We start from the raw sequence: 23,028 nt of genomic DNA on the forward strand, positions 1-23,028 counted from the left end.
AAACTTTCTCCGCTCAGTATACTTGGGTAATCAAAGAGCTGATCTTACATGTTTCTCCTTATTCAGGTATCATTGCCTAGCATTCCAGTGTCTGAAAACAATTATGTCACGTATTTTGTTTGTGTAAATGGTGTGTGTGTGTGTGTGCTTATTGTAGTTTTAGGCAGCGTTAGTTCCTGGCTAGAAGCAGAAGTTCATTTGATATCTGAATAAAAATTTTATTTAAGGATCAAAGCAAAGATAAGGTCATTGGCAGGATTAGGAGTGATCTGCAGCCTAGTGTCTTTGGAATGTAATCCCTTGTAGGTTGGCTCTGTGCATTCTGCTGCACATTAGGAGATAAGCAGGAAGTGGTGCTTTCTCATGGAAGTTTTTTTTTTCTTTTTTCATCTTCCTACAAGTTGATTATAGTAAAGGTTATTTATGTAAAATTATGGAAACTTAAGAACAATAACTATACTGGTTAAGTTATTGTGGATGTAAGACTGAAGAAATATCAGTACAAGCTTTTCTCTTTGCTAGGATGGATTCTCAATTATAATGATTTTATCTCTTAGTATTTGCAGAAATATTGTAATGTAAGTGGTAATTTTTCTTTTGCAGATAGACTTTATTTTTTTTTACTTAATTTTCTAATAGAAATAATTTCTCCTTAGAAGATTAGTCAGGTAGTTGCACATAAGGAAATGGAAGTTGTTAATACAAAAGAATAATCTGTGCTTAAAGTTTCTGAAGGTCATATGGATTAAGTAGATACTGTAATTCAAAACGTCTTGCTCATAATAGTCTTAATATAATGCGGATAATATGTAGGAGTTATGAAATATTTTAAAAGTAATGAGATGAGAGTGCTTTAGTATGAGTTTATGATTTTCACCTTGATCAAATGAATTTGAGAATCTACTTTTTCAAGACATTTTCATGGATTTTATGTTGAAGAAATGTTTCTCTTGGCCAACTCTTGACTTATGGAGAATGCCATCTGACAGATTACCACAGAAAGCCCCAGTTGTATGGGAACTTTGAGCATGTAGCAGAGGGAAGGAAACTTAAAGAATATATCAATGTGTCTTTTTAGTAATAGCACATAAGAGAGATTCCTGGAAAGTAACATTAGCAGATTGATCAGTCTAATGGGTAGGACTTCAAACCCTTTCTAATCCAAAAAGTAGAAGCATGGTTTTGAGATGCTTTTCAAATGACTTGTGTAGTTACAGTACTAGGATTGTAGTATTAAGGTATATAGAGAATTAAAAGCATCATCAGTATACTGGGCCTTTTCTGTCATACATAGCTGGTTATCACTGACTTTGTGAAAATCTTCCTAAAAGACAAGACAAAATGTAGTGTTATGCTAGTGAACCAAATAATCAGTTAAAACTAATGCAAAGGTGAAATTTATGAAATGAAGAGTAACCTGAAGTCTTTCAGAGAATTTAGAGCTTATTTTTTTTTTATTTCTAGCTGACTGCTTGGTTTCCTTTCTCAAATAAGTTTACAGAAGATGGGAGAGAGGAAGTTATGAAAGATCAGAAACCTTTAAAGTTGTTTTTTTTTTTTTTTTTGAGACGGAGTCTCGCTCTGTCGCCCAAGCTGGAGTGCAGTGGCCGGATCTCAGCTCACTGCAATCTCTGCCTCCCGGGTTCACGCCATTCTCCTGCCTCAGCCTCCCGAGTAGCTGGGACTACAGGCGCCCGCCACCTAGCCCGGCTAGTTTTTTATACTTTTTAGTAGAGACGGGATTTCACCGTATTAGCCAGGATGGTCTCGATCTCCTGACCTTGTGATCCGCCCGCCTCGGCCTCCCAAAGTGCTGGGATTACAGGCTTGAGCCACCGCGCCCGGCCTGTTTGTTTGTTTTTAACATCAAATATACTGTATCCTTGATTATCTACATCTTGGATTATCCCTGACAATGTAAATGTTCTCTACAATGTACTTTACCATCTCTCATTGACTTGAGTTGGTACATGACCCAGGAATGCAAACTGATGTGTATGAATCTCATTAAAATATTAATTGAAAGAGAAATAGACTGTAGTTTATATAAAGTTACTTCTTATTTAGGTGGTCCATGTCTTCAACTAAATGAGGTGCTATTCAGAGTTTCATATTGATTCCTTCTCCCTCACCAAACTGCACACACACACATATACTCTTCTCTCCAATATTGTATGCATTAACTGTATATGATCTTGAACATCTGCGGTAGCTTTTTTTCACTTGTGATTGGATGACCATTTTCTGTAGATTTACTTTTTATTTGATCATTTTTAAAAGCAATATCTACCATAACTTAATTTTTATATTCCTAAGCCAGGTAAATTCACAGAACTGAATATGGACTTGGGAGGAGGGTGTGATGCCAAATCAATCAGGATTTGAATTTTTCTTTTTATTTGGATAAGAAGCTATTGAGTTTATTTTTAAAATTCCTTCTGGCTCTTCATTTTTACAGTTGCAGGATATATAGTGGACTGAAAATTTGAAAATGAAACTAAGAAATGTTGTGCCTTTGGAGTGATTATAGTTTGTGACTTGGATACAAAGGAATTATATATAGCATAAAACATAAACTATCTGGACTTCAAATCCTAGCTGTTTAGGACTAGTTTCTGGGTGTTTCTCAGCATTAGTTTCTCCATCAGTAAAATGGAAATGGTTTTCCCCATCTCAGAGCTATGATTGTGAAGATCAGATAAGCAATATGCATATACATGCATGTTACGTATGAAGTATTCAGTAAATATTCATGTTAACGTGATCAGTTGCCTGTGGACCCTAGTTTGCTCATTTATAAAATAAGAAGGTTGAACTTTTAAGATTTGTATCACTATTTATTTTATTTATTTATTATATTTTATTTTTTTTGAGATAGAGTCACTCTGCTGTCCAGGCTGGAGTGCCGTGGTGTGCTTTCAGCTGACTGCAACCTCTGCCTCATGGGTTCAAGCGATTTGCATGCCTAAGCCTCCCAAGTAGCTGGGATTACAGGCACATACCACCAGGCCCAGCTTGTTTGTGGTTTTTAATAGAGACGGGGTTTCACCATGTTGGCCAGGCTGGTCTGGAACTCCTGGCCTCAAGTGATCCACCCACCTCAGCCTCCCAGAGTGCTGGTATGACAGGTGTAAGCCACCATGCCTGCCCTGTATCACTATTTATATAAATATATTTAAAAGTTTATAGCTTTTCATGGTGAGTTTAAAGTATATATACACTATATACTTTAGATGTCATATAATCTACGTAATTTTACAGATGAAGAAATAAGCCCAGAGACTCCTTGCCCAAGGTCACAAATCTAGGTAGCAGCAGAGTCAAGTGGAAACACATTTTTTAAAGATATGTTTTAAAGATATTATACTCTTTTCCTTTTGTAATATAATGGATTGGATTATCAACATTATTTATTGAGTCTGCACTGTATACATGACACTGTATTTGATACTTGTAGTGAGGGAATAACACAGGAAGCATTATGCAGATTAACATAAAAGGTGGCACATGCCTTGCATGACTTTATAGTCCCTTCTTACCTTACTGAGGTTACCTTTCTCATACGAGGTAACTCAGTATTTTACTCATTTTGCAAATTTTATTTCCTTACTTGATTGTCTTTGGGGGAATATGATATTCTACCTCTCCTAAAGAGGAGAATTTGCTGGGAAAACTTGGGTTTTAATAAAAATGCTTTCATGAGAATGCCACAGTTCCTGAGTGTACTATTTTTATATATGGCCTAACATCAGAAGAAAATTAGTAAAAATAGCTAGATAATTTTTGAAATACCAACCTTGAGGATTAAATGTTACTTTCTTTTTTCACCTTAGGGCACAGTCAGTGGTGTGCTGCTAGTTACACCAAATAATATAATGTTTGATCCTCATAAAACTGACCCTTTGGTTCAAGAGAATGGCTGTGAGGAATATGGCATCATGTGTCCAATGGAAGAGGTGATGTCAGCTGCAATGTACAAAGAAATTTTGGATAGCAAAATAAAGGAATCCTTACCCATGTAAGAGTGACATTTATATTCCTTTGCAACTTTATTGTATCTAGATAGTTGATCCTTGTCTAATACCTTAACTATTTTTATTAGTTTTCTTATAGCTGCCTTTTATTTTGTCAATAATGAAACAAAAATATATGCATTATTGAGAACATTATTCTTAATTTGCACCTGGGGTAGTTAGGAATTATCTTAGGTTTGTATTTGTGTATGTGATCAGAGAACCAGATATTTGAAAAGCAACCTATAGTGCCCATTTAATTCAGTGTTTACCAGCCCTTTTTATTCAGACACAGCTTTCAGTATTCTAAATTACCCCTGTGAATAATCACTGTCGGGGTAGTTTTCAAATTTCCCTTGGAAGTGACTGAAGAGGTGTGATTTGGGAGAGGCCACATGAGCAAAGACCTGACATTGCTGTGGGCAAGACAGCTTTTTTTTTTTTTTTAATTGATTTATATGTTTGCAATCTTCTCTTCCAGTATAAAATACAGTGTAAAGTACAGGGAAGAAAACCCACAATTTGCTCAAATATAAAGAGTTAACTTTGGAATATACTGGTCAGAGGATTTGTGTGATATGTTAAGATAGCTGTGACACTACAGTTTGGACACTTTTGAAAGTAATATGCTTGTCCAAAGTAATGGCCAGAAAGAAAAGGAGGAATGGGAAATAAAAGGAGAAAAAGATAAAAAGATAGGTATACAAAGAAAGGAAGGAGAAGTAGCAAGGAAGGAAATTGATATGTACTAGGAAATAACCTCCTCATTCCTTCATACATGACTACCAACATTTTAAAATTGTCTTCACTTTAACTGATACTGATATTTATATACCTGTGTTAGCCTGCAGGAATGATAGCTGTTTTAAAATTAACCCTTGTGGGGCAGAGCAACTTACAAAGGAAAAAAGGAACAAATTATTTTTGTTTCTGAGGAAGACTAAATGAATTGGTAGAATATCTGTGACAGAATAAAATCATTTACTCAAAAAGTCTCCACTTTACCTTCCACCCAACAGATACTATTTTGACATGGTAGACTAATATTTAGAGTTGCAGATAATTCCTAGGAGGTGTTAGTATCCTCTGTATTAGTTATATTTGTAGATCATCATCCAAGGCCAGTTTCAGCAAATAAGGATTATAGTGGGGCTGGATAATGGGATGAGACACAGGTAAAAGAGTGAAGGATTAGATTCAGAGAAAAGGAAGGAGATACATATATAGATATACATATATCTATATATGTATAGAGAGAGAGAGACAGAGAGAGAGAGTCATTGGTGAGATTATCTTTCTATTGACCTCGTTTTCTCTCTTTTTCTTTTTCTTTCTTTTTTTTTTTTTTTTTTTTTTTTGAGATGGAGTCTCACTGTATCACCCAGACTGAAATGCAGTAGCATCATCTGCAACATCCTCCTCCTGGGTTCAAGCAGTTCTCCTGCCTTAGTCTTCTGAGTAGCTGAGAATACAGACACCTGCCACCACATCTGGCTAATTTTTGTATTTTTAGTAGAGACAGGGTTTCATCATGTTGGCCAGGTTGGTCTCGAACTCCTGACCTCAAGTGATACGCTGGCCTAGGCCTGCCAAAGTGCTGGGATTATAGGTGTGAGCCACAGTGCCTGGCTTTGTCCTTTTCCATTTGCAATATGGTACTTTGGGGTTCTCTTATTCCGAACAATCCATCACTATTCTACAAGGATGCTGTATAGCTCTTCCCTTTCAAATCACTGTTTTCTCAGTCATTGTCACCTGGAAAGTGTCACCTGGATTTAAACGTTTAAAGATATTTCTTCAAAAAGAAATATCTTTAAATTCTGCCTTGTGGATTGATTAAAAACAATATTTGCCACAAAATTAGATAAATAAAACAAATGTATGTCAAAAATGAGGTATAAGATTTGATTGCTTTTATTCTGTCTTATGCTCCTTGGGAGGTTGATTTCAAAGGTATTATGGTATTACATTCAACAGTAGCAGCATCATTGGCATAAATGTTTATAGCCTTTCAGCATATTAAATCTGAAGAGTATAGCACTTTTCTAAATATATATCCTGTCATGTTTGTTATACTTATCTCTTACCTAAGGGTCTTCTAATTTTTTTAATGTGCAAATAAAATTTCTCAAAACTTTAGCCCTTTCCAACACCCTATAGATGCAGTTTGAGTGCATCACCAGTAGATGACACTATTGTATATTTAATAACAAACTAGATTCTTGTGTTTTTTAAAATGAATCAGATACAAAGGCAGCAGAGATATTGACTTCAACTAATTAATACTTAAAAAATTTATCCATCCTAGTTATAGAAGTTATGCATACTTGTTACAGAAAAATTGGAAAATACCAAAAAATGGAACAAGAGAAAAAGAATTACCCAGCTTCACCATTCAGAGATAGCCAATTATTTTTGTGTTGACTTACTTTCCAGTCTTTTCTATTCAGCATATTTTACATGGTTCTCAAATGATATATGTATGTAAATGTTAATACTTTTTTCATTAAGAACACATATAATTTTCATTTATCACAAACTTCTTGTAACCATCATTTTAAATTACCAACTTACGTTTCATGGTGTAGAGGTTTACACTCCCTCTTTCCAGAACTTAACTTTTGAACATTAGTGTTTACACATGCAAATGTCATTAAATCTGAAAGTTTAGAGCCAGTTATGAACCATTCATTTTTCTAATATCTAAACTTTTTACCTGAACAAGTTCTCTTAGAGGTGTTAAAGAGTATACTTGTTAGCGTGAAGATTTTCTCTAAATACTTTTGAGTTCTATTCAGATTGGTTTTAAACCTTACATTTGAGCCATATATTTTAGTTTAAGCTCCATTTGAATGTAAATAAGCACTGTGTGTGTGTGTGTGTGTGTGTGTGTGTAAATCAGTTTATTTTTACTTTAGTGGGAGATTTAAAATTTTAATTAAACATTTCTCTAAGTTTATTTTCCATATTCCATCAGTGAATAAATTTTAGTTTAGAATTATAGCTTTACCCAGGACTTATGTCATCAAATTCCCTTCAAGTAGATTACTTGCAAGGAAATCTTACTTTGATATTTCCCAAATATTAAGCAATTGATGTAAAAGTTTGGCTTGATTACTTGATTCATAGAATTACTTGGTCTGTAAACTTAATTATTTGGTCATATTGAATAAATCAGATTTTTTATATTCTCTGGAGATACATGCTACATCCCTTTGTTAAAAATCCTTTTTAATGATACTAATTCAGTGTTCAGTGTGTGGAAAATAAAATACCACAATTTGAAAAGTCTAATTATTTTTAATTTTGTTTAATGACAGAGAAATAGATCAGCTATCAGGAAGGGACTTCTGCCATTCAAAGAAAATGACAGGAAGTAACACTGAGGAAATAGACTCAAGAATCCGAGATGCAGGTAATGATAGTGCCAGCACTGCTCCTAGGAGCACTGAGGAATCTCTTTCTGAAGATGTGTTCACAGAATCAGAACTTTCCCCTATACGAGAGGAGCTTATATCTTCAGATGAACTGCGACAAGATAAATCTTCTGGTGCGTCATCAGAATCTGTGCAAACTGTCAATCAGACTGAAGTAGAAAGTCTGACAGTCAAATCAGAATCTACTGGTACTCCTGGTCACTCAAGATCTGATGCTGAACATTCTACAAATGAAGTTGGGACTTTATGTCATAAAACTGATTTAAATAATCTTGAAATGGCCATTAAGGAAGGAGATCAGATTGCAGATAACTTTCAAGGAATATCAGGCCCTAAAGAAGACAGCACAAATATAAAAGGTAATTCAGACCAGGATTTTTTTCTTCATGAGAATTCTCTACACCAAGAAGAGAGTAAAAAAGAAAATATGCCTTGTGGGGAAACAGCAGAATTTAAACAAAAGCAAACTGTTAAAGGAAAACAAGGAAAGGAGCAAAATCGGGACTCAGAGACAGAGGTAGAAGAGCTACGCAAACTTTGGAAAACCCATACTATGCAACAAACTAAACAGCAAAGGGAAAATATTCAACAAGTGTCACAAAAAGAAGCTAAGCATAAAATTACATCTGCTGATGGACACATAGAAAGTAAGTGTTATAGAGTAAATAAAGTTAGTTCATCCGATTCTATGGTATCTCCGTCTTTGCTCACTGACTCAAAAGCCACTGTACCTTAGGCCAACCTGAAGGATAAGTGAGTGACCCTTGACTGGTGATTCTCTGGGGACAAGTATATAGAGTCTCCAGTGTCTGCTGTCTTTTCTTATCCCACAGGTGGATCGTACACATAATGAGCATCATTGCTACCCACGATGTTTAAACTTTCTTGGCTCACTATATCCTGTCGTTAAACAATTTATTTCTTGAGAAAGTGCACAAAAGCTGTATAATACCTTTGATCACTCCATTTTCTTTTAAAAAGTTTTGGTATGTTACCATTAAAAATGTCTTTTTTCAAATATAACATTTTAATTGCCAAAGTTGTAATCCCATCTTTTATAAAAAGTATAGTTAAACATAAAAATGTATTTATAGAATTCTTTCACATATCGAGAAGTTTCATCATCATTATCTAATTATTTTCTTTTAAAAACCTGCACTCAGGACAAATAAAAACACTATTTTATCTTTCAGTTTTCTGGTACTGTTTACTTCTGAAAATTATACTATTTTCAGTCTTGTATTTCTAATATACTGTGCTTCTGTTAATACATTATGGGTTAAATGGGGTTTAACAACTAACTTAGCTAACATTTCTGATATTAATTCTATTAGAATGTTTATCCCAGATTAATCCAATTTACATGTGAACTTTTCTTTCATTTTTTAAATTCAAAGATTTTTGTTTTGCTGTAATACATAAAATTTATGACTTTTTAAAATTGTAAAATGTAACATAAATACATTATTTGAAGCATCTTTATATGTACAGTGCAGTGGTATTAGTACATTCACATTGTTATGCAGATCATTACTACTGTCCATTTCCAGAGCTTTTTTCATCTTCTGAACTTGAAACTCTGTACCTATTAAACAATAAGTTGGCCAGGCATGGTGTCTCACGCCTGTAATCCTATCACTTTGGGAGGTTGAGGTAGGCAGGTTGCTTGAACCTAGGAGTTGGAGAACAGCTTGGGCACCATGGTAAAACCCTGTTTCTAGAAAAAAAAAATTACAAAAATTAGTCAGGCATGGTGGTGCACACCTGTAGGCCTAATACTCGGGAGACGGAGATGGGAGAATTGATTGAACCCAGGAGGTCGAGGCTGCTGTGAGCCATGATCATGCCACTGCGATCATGCCACTGCACTCCAGCCTGAGCAACAGAGCAAGATCCTTTCTCAAACAAAAAAATAAAATACAAAAACGAATAACTTGCTTTTCTCCCTTGCTCATAGCTTTTGGCAACCAACATTCTACTTCGTTTCTGAATTTAACTACTCTAGATACTTCATGTGAGTGGAGTCATACAATATTTATCCATTGATGTTTGGCTTATTTCACTTGGCATAATGCCTTCAAAGATCATTTATTCTGTAGCATGTGTTAGAATTTCCTATCTTTTTAAGGCTGAATAATATTCCATTGTAAGTGTATACATTTTGTCTATTCATTTGTTGCTGGACAATTTGGTTGTTTTGACCTTTTGGCTATTGTGAATAATGCTGCTTTGAACATTAGTGTACAAATACCTGTTTGAATCCCTCCTTTGAATTTTTTTTGGGTATATACCCAGAGTGGAATTCTGGATCATATGGTAACTCTATGTTTAATTTCTTGAGGAACCACCGTACTGTTTTCCATAGTGGCCGCACCATTTTACCTTCCCCGCAGCAGTACACAAGATTTGGCTCAGTTTTTAAAATACCAGATTTTCTTTTCATCATCCAGTTGAGATACCCTGAAGACCTAAGGGCTGTGGTCAGTAGATAATAAACGAATTCACATATTAATACTTGAACCAAGTTCTATAAAAGATCAAATACTTTTCTTCTGTAATCCTTTTTTAATTCAAAACTAATGCATATTCAGTAAAGAACATTTGGCAAACGTAGGAAGATTCTAGAAAATTTATAAAAATCACCTGGAATTTGTCATCCAGAAATGATCATTGTTAACATTCAATATATTTATCTTTCTTATAGAATAAAATTATACATATTAATTTGTTATTTACATCAAATCAGGATTATACTATACTGTTGTATCCTACTTTTTTATGTCATGAACCTTTTCCCATGTCATTACATTTCTTTGAAAACATGGCTTTAATGGCCCTAAAATTTATTTAACTATTTGCTTATTAAGACATCCCATTGTTATTAACAATCTGTATTGTTAAGAGATTTTAAAGAATGCTGCCCAGCATTCTTCAAAACATCAAAGACAGAAAATGCATCTGATAGTTACCTTATATTTTGAAGATCTTTGACTGCATCTTTGACTACATCTGATAGTTATATTATAAAACCTTTGAAAATGATGAAATAATCCATTTAACCTGATAATGTGGTGGACTAATTTTGTTGTAGGGGTTTGGGGTTTAATGGGGTTAGGGGAGGTTATTATAACCAAATATTTGAAGGAGAAAAATTGATAGATATTTTTAAACAGACATCTCTAAACTGTTACCATTTGGTTTCTTATTTTTTTGGAATAATTAGTTTTAAGTAATTTTAAGTTATTTCATATTCTGTAATAGAGAAATACTCAAACTTTCTGATCTTTATGACTTTATAATAAAATTATGTACGGGAGGCTGAGGCAGGAGAATGGCGTGAACCCGGGAGGCGGAGCTTGCAGTGAGCTGAGATCCGGCCACTGCACTCCAGCCCCGGCGACAGAGCAAGACTCCGTCTCAAAAAAAAAAAAAAAAAAAAAATTATGTAATAAATATAAAACTGTCTAGTACAATTATGAGAAGAATGGTGGAAGTTCATCGTTTTGACCACATGAAAATAGTAGGGTTCCCATAGATTATCTACCTTGTGTAATACTGCACAGAAAAAGCCATGACGAGTACCCAGATCTCCTGACTATAAGTGCTATTTCCTCCAGTGTGCTGCCTTGGTAAGCTAATAAATGTCTGGGTTCCTAAATTCACCTATATATTCAGACCCTCACTATACCCTATCAGCACCTCTGGTTGAAAGAGTTAGAACTAATTCATTCTTAATTAACTGTCCAAACAGTGGCAGAATAACATATTGTTGACTGTTTTATTACAATTTTGTGTACATGTAAAAGCGTTAGAAACTTCATTAAATTTTTGTCTGAAACAACCATGTTAAGTATGCCTTTAAAACTTCTACAGTTATTTAGATGTCATTCAAAAAGACTGATAGAGAATATGTAGAAAATTATATATATAATATGTGTGTGTATATATAATTACTTTAGTATGGGTGTTGAAAAAGTAATAATGTTTCTGAAACTTTTACATTTTTTTCTTAATGTCCTTAGACATAATTTTTGTTCATTAACTTCTCTCTTTTGTTAGTTTAGTCATGTTGTATTTGTGACTACCTTTGAAGGAAAAAAATATAAACTACTTAAGAAAATTTACTTTAGTGCCAGTAAAGTGAGGTTTTATTCTGTAATTATTTGTCAGAATTTTGAAGGTAAAATTAACTAACCTACTAAAACTTGGTGTATGAGAATTGAGTAAACACTGTTTCATCTCAATTCTAGGTTCTGCACTTTTAAAAGAAAAGAGAAGGCATCGATTACATAAGTTCTTGTGTCTCAGAGTCGGAAAACCAATGAGGAAAACATTTGTATCTCAAGCAAGTGCTACAATGCAACAGTATGCACAGAGAGATAAGAAGCATGAATATTGGTTTGCTGTGCCACAAGAAAGGTAAAAAACCCATATGACGACTTGAGAACATTATTGAGATTCTTTGAACTAAAATTATTTTGTGTATCAAAATACCAATGATAAACTATTGAAACATAGTTTATGATTAAAAGCAGACAATAAGTCTATTTGAAACCATTTTGCCCCTACTTTATAATTTGCCCCATTTTTAATTGCATTCCCTTTTGTAGTTTATTATTTTAAAATGTGAACAAATATCCCATTTGGGGAGTAAAGAAATTTAAGATATACCTTGGAGCAAGAAGAGTCATCAAAATATTATTTAATAAAGCTGCTTCCTGAAGGCAGCTAATGGTATATAATTGTTTATACTAAAAATTCCTCAAATATTCATTAAATACCTTCTGTATACATGACACCAAATTAACTACTAAAAGGATGTTGTGGTCTTCACAGTATTTGTGTGTACCCTTTGCACAATTAAATTTTTCATAAGTTTTAAGCAGTTGTAAACGATGTCTGTTGTACTATCTTGTGAATTTTTACATTTTAAGTAAATACTGTTACTTATATGCAGTAGAATTGAAACATTATAACAACTTTCCCTCTTTCCCTGTTATTCACTTAATATTACTTTAACAGTTAGACATTGCATCATTACTTTTTCTCTTTAAACTTGTATTTCCATAATACCACCTCACACAATCTCATAAGGTGCTATATTTTTATCCCCTATTATAGTTCTTTGCAACAAACTACATATACTTAACACATTTACATATCTGTATGTGTGTATACTGAAATTGCATTTATTTTAACATTTTCTGTGACTTTTGTAAAAATAGTAAAGGGTTTAAGGTTTTAGGCTACCTGCAAACCAACAACTTAGTCTGCCTCCATTTGGTGCATGCTGGGAGAAAGCACAAACATCTGTACAATAGCAGTAATCAGAGCATCAGAAATTGTGAGATTTCTCTGTACCTCCTTTCCCACAAAGAATGTGAAGAAGGCCAAATGACAGCTGCACGTACCTGGGGTTATTTTACAGAAGAGGAACCATAAGTTTAGGGAACCTGAATTTTTATAATGGGCAGTAAAAATGGTTACCCTTTGCTACACAGTAAGAAACTATCTCTACTTTCTAAGATAATGCTATGCTAACATACTTGAAAAGATACTGCTAAACAAAAGTATTACACATGAAAAGTAAAATATCATAGGAAATGCCTGTCTTAAGGAGATAGATGGACCTTTTCTGTATCCATTGATAGATTAGTATGTTTCATTGAAAGGATGAGATAGGACTCAGCATCAATTCTGCCTCTCCCTTTTATTTTTCTTTATAAGTACTGAGCAGCTTTGTTCATAGAAAAGTCAGTGAGACTGAAGAGAATTTCATTTTTTTGATAATGTCTTTCAATTATTTAAACTTGTTTCTATGTAATTCCAAAAATTAATCATTTTTGTCACAGTATTTTTAGTGATCATCAGTGAACAACTCCACTGAAAACTCCTTCAGTTTTGTGGAAATCAATTAATGAGAAACCACCTGACATATAGAAGGACTTATTACCCAGTCTTTATAATCGTTTCCTGTCTCAACACCAATCTTGGGCAGCGTCGAAGTTTTTATACTGTTGGGCATGTCCCCTTGTAAATTCTGAATAGGTGAAGATATGCCCTTCCTTTATAAATTAGAAAAAGTGCTTTAATGAAAGTAGATAACAGGAAATTGATAAAATATCTTGACCATACTGTTTTCAGGCAGATTATTATGAGCAAAGAGTAACATATGGAAATTGGAGATAGGCAAATTGATTCCCTTAGCACCATCTTACGTGTTTGTGTACCTCTTAGAAAATCTTTATATGTTGCTTTGGAAGACTACAGCTTTTAATCATAAAATGATAATGCTCTTTTCCCTCTTCCCACTCCACCATATATATAGTAAGTACAATGTGTGTCTTCCACAACATTGGCTTAATCTTAAAATATGATTTGCATTATGCAAATGATGAATACCTGAAAGGGACAGAGCCAGATATTCAAACGTTCCAGTGATATTGAAATCACTCCAATGAGAAATGTAACTATATTTAGTTCAAATGGACATAAAAATTAATTTTTTCTTGTTATTCTTGGTTTTATTTTAATGTTTGCATGGAATTTCCTATTTTAATATTCATTCTTGTATCTTGGTTAATATTCATTACAAGTTAGTATTATTAGGATTCTGGTCTTTATTGTAGACATAAAACTTAGTAAAACTGCTACATAGATAGTGAGAAATTGATAAAAAGATGTTACATTGAAAGATAAAATGAAGCACCTTTTAAATATGTTAGCTGCCACATAAAGAATGACAATTTTAAAAATTATTATATTGAAAATATAATTTCTAGAACCATGGTTATTAACTGATATATGTTAGCTGAAAGTTATATAATCAATTTTCAAAAACATGTTAATTAAAACCAATAAAACATAGATATTTGAAATGTGTGTGTGACTCTCAAATATGTTTATCAGGCAATGTAACAACTGGCTTTACTCTAGTAAACAAAACATTGAAAAGGGAAACCTGAGATTTCTAAGATTAGATCATCTGTCTCTCAACTCTGTGTGTTCCTAGTATCATGTAAAATTTAAAGAAATTGCATTTCTATTAACTTGGAAAATTCTATATAATGTCTCAAAATAGGCCATTAATAAATTGTTTACTTGTATTTTACATCATTAGATTATTGTAGGAATGAGGTCAAGGTTGTGTATCTAATTTCCTTTTCCATCACTAGTGTCTTTAAAGAAGAAAAGCATTGTTATATACAACATCTGAACTAGTCAAAAACATGCCAAGGAAAGTCTTAATATAGTTTTCTAAAGAACAACCTGACAGAATATAGCCAAATAAAATTTTTGAGTTAATACCTTCCTGATGGTAGACCTTTTATATTAATATAAAACAATATATTTTGTGTATATTTTAAGTCTTCAAGATTTATCAAGATATTTTACAAATACAATTTTGTAATTCTGGCAACACAGAATACTAGGTATATTAATAGTCACTTCTCCTAACAGGACAGATCACTTGTATGCCTTCTTCATTCAGTGGAGTCCAGAAATATATGCAGAAGATACTGGCGAATATGCCAGAGAACCCGGATTTATAGTAGTAAAAAAGATTGAGGAGTCTGAAACAATTGAGGATTCTAATAATCAAGCAGCAGCCAGAGAATGGGAGGTAAGGAGGAAAATATGAATATTTTAGTCATCTTTTTAGTTTGTATGAATTTATAGCTTTATGGTAGTACAAAGTATAAGTGATGTTTGCACAAAAGAGGGATTTGTTTTAAAAGGTCAGGTTCAGGCCGGGCGCGGTGGCTCAAGCCTGTAATCCCAGCACTTTGGGAGGCCGAGATGGGCGGATCACGAGGTCAGGAGATCGAGACCATCCTGGCTAATACGGTGAAACCCCGTCTCTACTAAAAAATACAAAAAACTAGCCGGGCGACGAGGCGGGCGCCTGTAGTCCCAGCTACTCGGGAGGCTGAGACAGGAGAATGGCGTGAACCCGGGAGGCGGAGCTTGCAGTGAGCTGAGAGCCGGCCACTGCACTCCAGCCTGGGTGGCAGAGCAAGACTCCGTCTCAAAAAAAAAAAATAAATAAAATAAAAGGTCAGGTTCACTATCCGTGTTTATATGTGGTTATTGAATGAATATGAATAGTGACTTTAATACTATATTTGTCATTCTGCTTTTGCTTTAAAATACTAGAAAACCCACCATCAATAAAATGACTTTTATTGAGTGTGTTATAGAATATTTAGGAAAGATTAACATTATGGCAAAAGAAATAATTTTAATTTTGCTGTTAATTAATGTTTGTAAAACATCGATTTCACATCTGATTTAATTTCATCTCCTTCATGGGTGGTACAGCAGTCATTTAACACATCTGTGCGTAGTATTTGCACAGCATCTATGCAAATTACTACTTCTTTCTAGGTTTCAGACCTATGCATTATCATGACTTAAATTTTTCAGTAATAATTTTAAGGAAATAAGTGGGTGCTAATTTTACAAAGTAGTAGAAATTTTATGTGCTCAAATTTACTGAACTTGTTTAAATGGTCAAAGTAATACTAACAAACTTTTTGTAACACCTCTTACATATATCTTAAGATTACATATTACATTTTACATGCTTTATCTTATAAGGTTGGTAGGGTAGCAATATCTACATCTGTTGGTGTTGCCTAGATTTGTCTCTTCTTGATGCATTAGAAAATATAGAGCAGATGCTAAAATGTGATAATAAATGTAATCAAATTTTGTTAATCATTTGGTGTTAATGTTTGTGGCTGTTAATGTGATATGAATGTATCTTGCATGCACTTAACATGTATAATAATTGAACGTATACATGGCTTGTCTTTTGTTTAAAATGCAAACTGATTTGGAACATGTCTGATTTCATTCTGTGTAGTATATAAAGCATCAGTTTATACTGTGACTCCAATATAAGGAAGAGAAAGAAGAACATATTGACCATGTATTTTGGGTATTTTAATACTTAAACCAACATTATCAATCTTCATACCAGCTTTATTCATATTGGCCCCAAATTGGAGAGTCCCATTAGCAGGAGAATGGATGAATACATTTTTGAATACTTACAGAATTCCAGATAACAATAAAAAAGATCTACTGGTACAGGCAACGACATTGATGAATCTCACAAATAATATGTTGAGTAAAAGAAGCCTGACACAAACCAGTATATACTATGTAATTTCATTTACACAAAGTTCAAAAGGACAAACTAGTCAGAAATGCACCCCCACGACAGGCTCCGGTGTGTGATATTCCCTTCTGCACATGTACCCTAGAACTTAAAGTATAATAAAAAATTAAAAAAAAAAAAAAGAAATGCATCACAGTACTGGATAACTGGGCTGTGACAGGGTGGCTCAGGGACAGGAGGGAACTTTATTGAGTTCTGGGGATGTTCTATATGTTACTCTCGGTGTTGGTTACTTGGGTGATTACATATGTAAAATATATATATATATATTATATATATATATATATATATCCCTGCGCTGTGTTTTTAAGATTAGCTTTAGGAGGTACTTAAAATATCCCAGGTGATCAAAGATATGTACCTAACTAACTAAGGCAGCAACAGTTGAAGGTGGAGTGGAAGGTGATGAAATGAAGTTAGAAGAAAAGGTATTAGCCAGCTAATTACACAGGATTTAGTGACAACTTGGTAACCATAAAGTTATCTCTAGCTTGGGTGGCAAGGTGGATGGCAGAATTGTCAGTCACGAACGGGAATTGAGAGCTTTCTGTCCATGAGGCTGGAGTACTTAACTTTGGAAATAAGAGACTATTGACTATTTTGATTCAAAGGAACTGTCTCAGTTTCTGTGCAAGACTGTGCAGGTTATAATTTCTACAGGAAAAATAAATGTCTCCTCACCAGTCCTTTGACCAGAATTGGTGCAATTCAAAAGAAAATGGAAGAGAAAAAAAATAATTTTGGAAACTCCTTGCTACGTTGTCTGAAAATATTACTGCAGTATCCAGTATGGTAGCCACTAGCCATATGTGGCTATTAAGTACTTGAAATGCAGCTAATGCCTCTAAGGGACTGCATTGTTAGTTTTGATTATTAATTTAAAAACTGATACTTGGTTCCATTATTGGACAATTTTCAAATATATTAGGAATAACTTAGATATATGAACTACTTTTTCAACTGTAAATTTCATGAAATCTAAATATGATCTAAATCAGTCTAAATCTAATTAAGGTCAAGTATTTCCTATGAAAATTTAGTGCCTGAATTGAGGTGTGCTGTAGTGTAAAATACTCTACTTCCTATAGCCAATAGCCACATGTAACCATTGAGCATTTAAAATGTGGCCAGTCTCAATTGAAATGAGCTGTAGTATAAAATACACACTGGATTTTAATGACTTAGAATGGAAAGAAAAAAGAATGTAAACATCTTGCTTGTTTATACTGATTAATGTTGAAGTGATAATATTTTGAATACATTAGCTTAAATGTATTAATACAACTAATTTCACTTTTTTAATGTGGCATCTAGAAAATTTACAATTGTAATGTATCTTACATTATATTGCTCTTGTTATGCCTTGTGGATCCTAAGTGCCTAAAAAATGTTTGTTAAACTAGGGAGGCCGAGGTGGGTGGATCATGATGTCAGGAGTTTGAGACCAGCCTGGCCGATATGGTGAAACCGTCTCTACTAAAAATACAAAAATTAGCTGGGCATGGTAGCACGCAGCTGTAGTCCCAGTTGCTCAGGAGGCTGAGGCAGGAGAATCACTTGAACCTGGAAGGCAGAGGTTGCAGTGAGCCAAGATCCCACCACTGTACTCCAGCCTGTGCAACAGAGTGAGACTCCGTCTCAAAAAAATAAATAAATAAAATAAAAATGTTTGTTAAACTAATGAGTACTTGTTTAAGGGAAAGAGTAATTTTAAATGTTAGCATGATTTATTTTAATACAGGAAGAATTTGGCTAAAACCCTTATATAAAACAGTAGTACTTCAGAATGTGCTGTGATGTTTTTTATTTTTTTGTTCTACATAGGAATGGAGAATAGGTGCCCTAGAATTCAGGATGAACTTGTTATGGCTACCAACTTGGGCATCAGTTAGATTTAAACTAACAACTCTACTCACTGTTATTCTGCTTTAGTGATACTTAAAGAGATCTTTATTATCCCTGACTGTTATTCAAGCAGAAATATATTGCTAGCCAGCAATGTGTACATTGACTGGGGAAGTTTGTATATGATAAATTTGGTAAACTTATTGTTTACCTTTTTCTCCCTTTCCCTATGTAAGGGTCATAAGGCAGGGATTTGTCAATTTCTTACACTATTATATCTTCAGAACTAAGAATTGTATAGGCATATAGTTCATTCTCAATATTTATTAATGGATAAACTTAGGCATAGATTAAAATTAAGGTATAAAGTTTCTCATCTTTCAAGATTGCTGTATTTCCTGAAATAAGTTCTTACATCAGTTGTAGTAAATATTTATTCATAAAGCCATAGATTCTGGACATTTTAACTGATAGTCCACAGTCTGTCATTTACATTTTGTTGTTGTTGTTGTTGTTCTGTTTAAACATACTCAGTGAAAGAGAATTTATTACCTCAAAGGACAATACTTTACATTTTAGGACAGCTCTCTTAGAAAGTTATTTGTTACAATAAGCTTAAGGAAACATATCTTTGTAAATTTGATTGACTTATCTTTATTCTGTCTTCCAATGCAAGTCAATAACAACAAGAAACATTTTCTATATACTGCGATAGTGTGAAAATATTTGTTGTTTTCCCTTTTAATCTTGTTTCAGAATTATTTTCGCCAGTACTTCAACTGCTAAACTTAATGAACTCTGTTCAGATCTTATATTATTCATATCAGTACCCTAAAATATGTTAAAAGAATTCATAAACTATGGCACCCCAGATGACTAAATAATCTTGGGATAGCAAGATTACTTCCTGCTAATTACTTGGGATAATTACTTGGGATAGCAGGAAAAATTCCGTAATATTTTTTAAAATTTTAATTCCCAAATATGAACATTGAAGGTCAGTCCTATTGAAGATAGACAGAAACATATGTTTACTAAGAAAAAGAAAATTTAGCCAAATTTTAAGGTGGTCAGTAGTAATAAATCACTTCCTAAGTATTTGGATAAAGGATCTGAGAAATACTATTCTTATCACTCACTATGTGTAAAGGACTGAATTTGCTCTTTTTGTAACGTCACTTTGTATGCCACATGATAAAGAGTATTTTGGTGTGGGCCGGGCGTGATGGGTGATGCCTGTAATCCCAACATTTTGGGAGGCCAAAGCAGGTGGATCACGAGGTCAGGAGATCAAGACCATCCTGGCTAACGCGGTGAAACCCCGTCTCTACTAAAAGTACAAAAAATAAGCTGGGCGTGGTGGTGGGTGCCTCTACTCCCAGCTACTCGGGAGGCTGAGGCAAGAGAATGGCATGAACCCAGAAGTCGGAGCATTCAGTGAGCCAAGATTGTGCTACTGCACTGCAGCCTGGGCGACAGAGCGAGACTATGCCTGAATTAATTGCATCAACATGGCTCCTACTGATGAGAAAGCATGTTTTTAAACAATCAAGGCACAAAATGATTAAAGAAACCTTTCTTCATAGTGAACCAAACTTACATTTTTGGTGTGATACCCAAATAAAAGAAATATGCATTATGAGTTTTGCTTTTGGGGGTCTGATAACCTTACTTTATAACCAAGAAGGAACTACTTATTATAGTCTTTCCCCTGATTTCTGCCAGTATTCAACACAGGAAGTCAGTAAGTATATCCAGTGTTAAAGATACTGTTTGATGCGGGGCTTTGCAGTTCTGTGAAAAATATTACTTTCTGTTTTTTGATACAGATTGTTTTTATGCCTTTTCACTAAAAAGGGAAGTGCTCTAGTGGCATTTTAACAAATTGTCAGGCAAGTCCTGAGGTGAAGATGAGGCAGAATGCCTGTTGACATCTGCTATTTCCTGATGATCGCACCTTTGTTCAATAAATATACAAAAATAAAAGATTAATAGTAAAACAAATTCATATGTACCAGTCATTCAGTTTTATCAGCTTATTTCTTCTGTGTCCCTCCTTTTCTCCAATTGTTCATAGTTATTCAAGTGTCATAAAAATATTTAGAATACATGTAATATGTACAGTATGCATTTTTACAATTTGTTTTTTGAGTCATGATCCAACTAAGCTCTCAAATGTTGCAGTTAATTAAAATATCTCTTAAGTCTCTCTAAATGTAGGTTCCTCCTCCATTGCTTTGCTTTGCTTTTTATCTCAGTTTTTAAGAAATCAGATTTTTTTCTGTAGAATGTCATACAGTCTGGAATTTGCTGTTTGCATCCCCATGGTGTCTATTAACATGTAATTCTACCACGTGAATGATTGATAGTTAGAGCTAGAGCAATACATTTAAGTATAAATTATCATCTTTATTTTACAGATAATTTCTTTTTTATTTTTTATTTATTTATTTTGGTTTTTTGAGACAGAGTCTGGCTGTGTCGCCCAGGGTGGAATGCAGTGGCACGATCTCTGCTCACTGCAAACTCTGCCTTCTGGATTCACGCCATTCTCCTGCCTCAGCCTCCCGAGCAGCTGGGACTACAGGTGCCCGCCACCATGCCCGGCTAATTTTTTTTTTTTATTTTTAGTAGAGACAGAATTTCACCGTATTATCCAGGATGATCTCGATCTCCTGACCTCGTGATCCGCCTGCCTCGGCCTCCCAAAGTGCTGGGATTACAGGCGTGAGCCACCACGCCCGGCCCAGATAATTTATTTAAGCTTATTTTTTATTTGGCTAAAATTCTCATAGTGGTTAATCTCTTAATTCAGAGCCTATACTTTTTCCACCATACCAAGTGCTCAACTTTGGCAGAACCTTTGCATCATGATGGAGAGCTTTCAAAGATATCATTGCCAAGGTCACAAATCAGACCAATTAAATCAGAATAATTGGGGCTAGGACCTAGTTATCAGTGTTGTTTAAAGCTACCTAGGTAATTACATTGTGCAGTCAAGGTGGGAAAACTAGTGTACTATGCCATGCCACAACTTGGTGTTGTGTTAAACATATACAATATTAAGACTGTGGAAGAATCTTTAGACTATATTGATTATAACATAGATCAACTTTTCTGTTCCTGTCATGCAAGTTATATGAAATATTTTTCATATTCCTTTCATCTGGGGTGCTGCATCAAGAACATAAATTTGGTTCATTATGGAGAAAGATTTCTTTAATCATTTTGTGCCTTGATTTGTAAGAAAACATATTTTCTCCTCAGTAGCAGCCATGCAGATACAATTAATGTTGGCGTAGCTCCCTTATATACCACAGGACTTCCATCATGTTGCGTACTCAGAGATACTGCAAGGAGAGGGAAATCAAAAAACATACCAGGCTGTAAGTCAATGATCTCTGAACTTTGTCTTCTTCAACTTTGTCCATCAAATACCCTTTAAAATTTAATATATTTGACAAGTGCCTGAGGATCCAGTAGTATAACTTAAAGGAGTGACTACCACAATAAGCTCAGATTCATGTAAAACTTTTCATTCACTTTCATAATTTGTTTGTTGTAATATAAAGATAAATTTGAAATTTCTTATCACGAAGTCAAGATGGTAATACTGTAAGTTGAATCACTGTCATCCTGCAATCATTTATCATGAGACATTACATACCCCCAGACAATATCAGCATCCACCCCAAGTACCAACTTTAAGAGGCTGTATGCTAGAATTTTCTGAAAGTCAAGAATTCATTGTGTCACATGTCCAGCATGCCAGTCTTGCTGCTTGACCACACAGGCCTCAAAGGTGGAGCTCTTTATGCTAACATTGCTTTTTGATTGCTTTCCTTTGGATTGACTTTTCCACTCCTTTTGGGATAAGAGCTGGCAGAGAAAGCTTTCCAAAATTTTTCATCTCTAATTTTATACCACATGTACTTCAGTATCTTTCACGCTCCAAACCTAATTAAAGCATCCAGTTCTCCTAGGATGATAAATAAAAACAACTAAGAAACCGGTTTTATTAAATCAGCTTTACTTGGTTTATTTGGTCTCCCACACATTTACTTGATTAAATTTTGAGAATGAATTTACTAAGATTATGTGTTGATAGGGTGTATAACAGTATTTTTCATTCTTAAAATGATTCGCTTTTGAATAAAATTGCTCTGGCTTCCCTCTTGCTTCTCACGATTGCCAAAATATTGATAAAAAGACATGCTGTACAATTTTGGGGTTTTGAAACAACTTGTATCTTTTTAGGTACGTGACATTAGTCACATTTTCTCAATAATTGAAGTTTAGGTTATTTAAGCATAAGTGTAAATATGTTAACTACTTACTATATAAACCTCTAGACCATTATTCAAAATATGTTAGAATCTGCCTTTCAGCTTAGTTTTTAAAATAATTTATAGTCTTTCCATTTTGACTTTAGTATTTAGTGCTGTCCATTTTAGTTAAATGAGTGTAAAATATGTAACCCGTTCTTAGCATTGTAGGCCATAACATTTATCACATTATGTCATTGTTGGATTTGGTTTTTCACTAC

At 34.1% G+C, this 23,028-nt stretch overlaps 1 protein-coding gene across 21 annotated transcripts in view; it reads left to right on the forward strand.

Annotated features, from left to right (window-relative positions):
- The window catches only part of OXR1 (oxidation resistance 1), a 510,160-nt gene that overhangs the window by 454,562 nt on the left and 32,570 nt on the right, over positions 1–23,028 (forward strand). For all 21 annotated transcript variants that reach the window (XM_033203135.1, XM_033203139.1, XM_033203132.1 and 18 more), the window contains 4 exons: positions 3,834–4,018; positions 7,334–8,097; positions 11,701–11,869; positions 14,912–15,074. In XM_033203135.1, the coding sequence (XP_033059026.1) occupies positions 3,834–4,018; positions 7,334–8,097; positions 11,701–11,869; positions 14,912–15,074 (1,281 nt within the window). The remainder of the gene's footprint in view (positions 1–3,833; positions 4,019–7,333; positions 8,098–11,700; positions 11,870–14,911; positions 15,075–23,028) is intronic.

This window comes from Trachypithecus francoisi, unplaced genomic scaffold (genome assembly GCF_009764315.1).
Source record: "Trachypithecus francoisi isolate TF-2019V2 unplaced genomic scaffold, Tfra_2.0 Lachesis_group7, whole genome shotgun sequence".
Lineage (NCBI taxonomy): Eukaryota > Metazoa > Chordata > Mammalia > Primates > Cercopithecidae > Trachypithecus > Trachypithecus francoisi.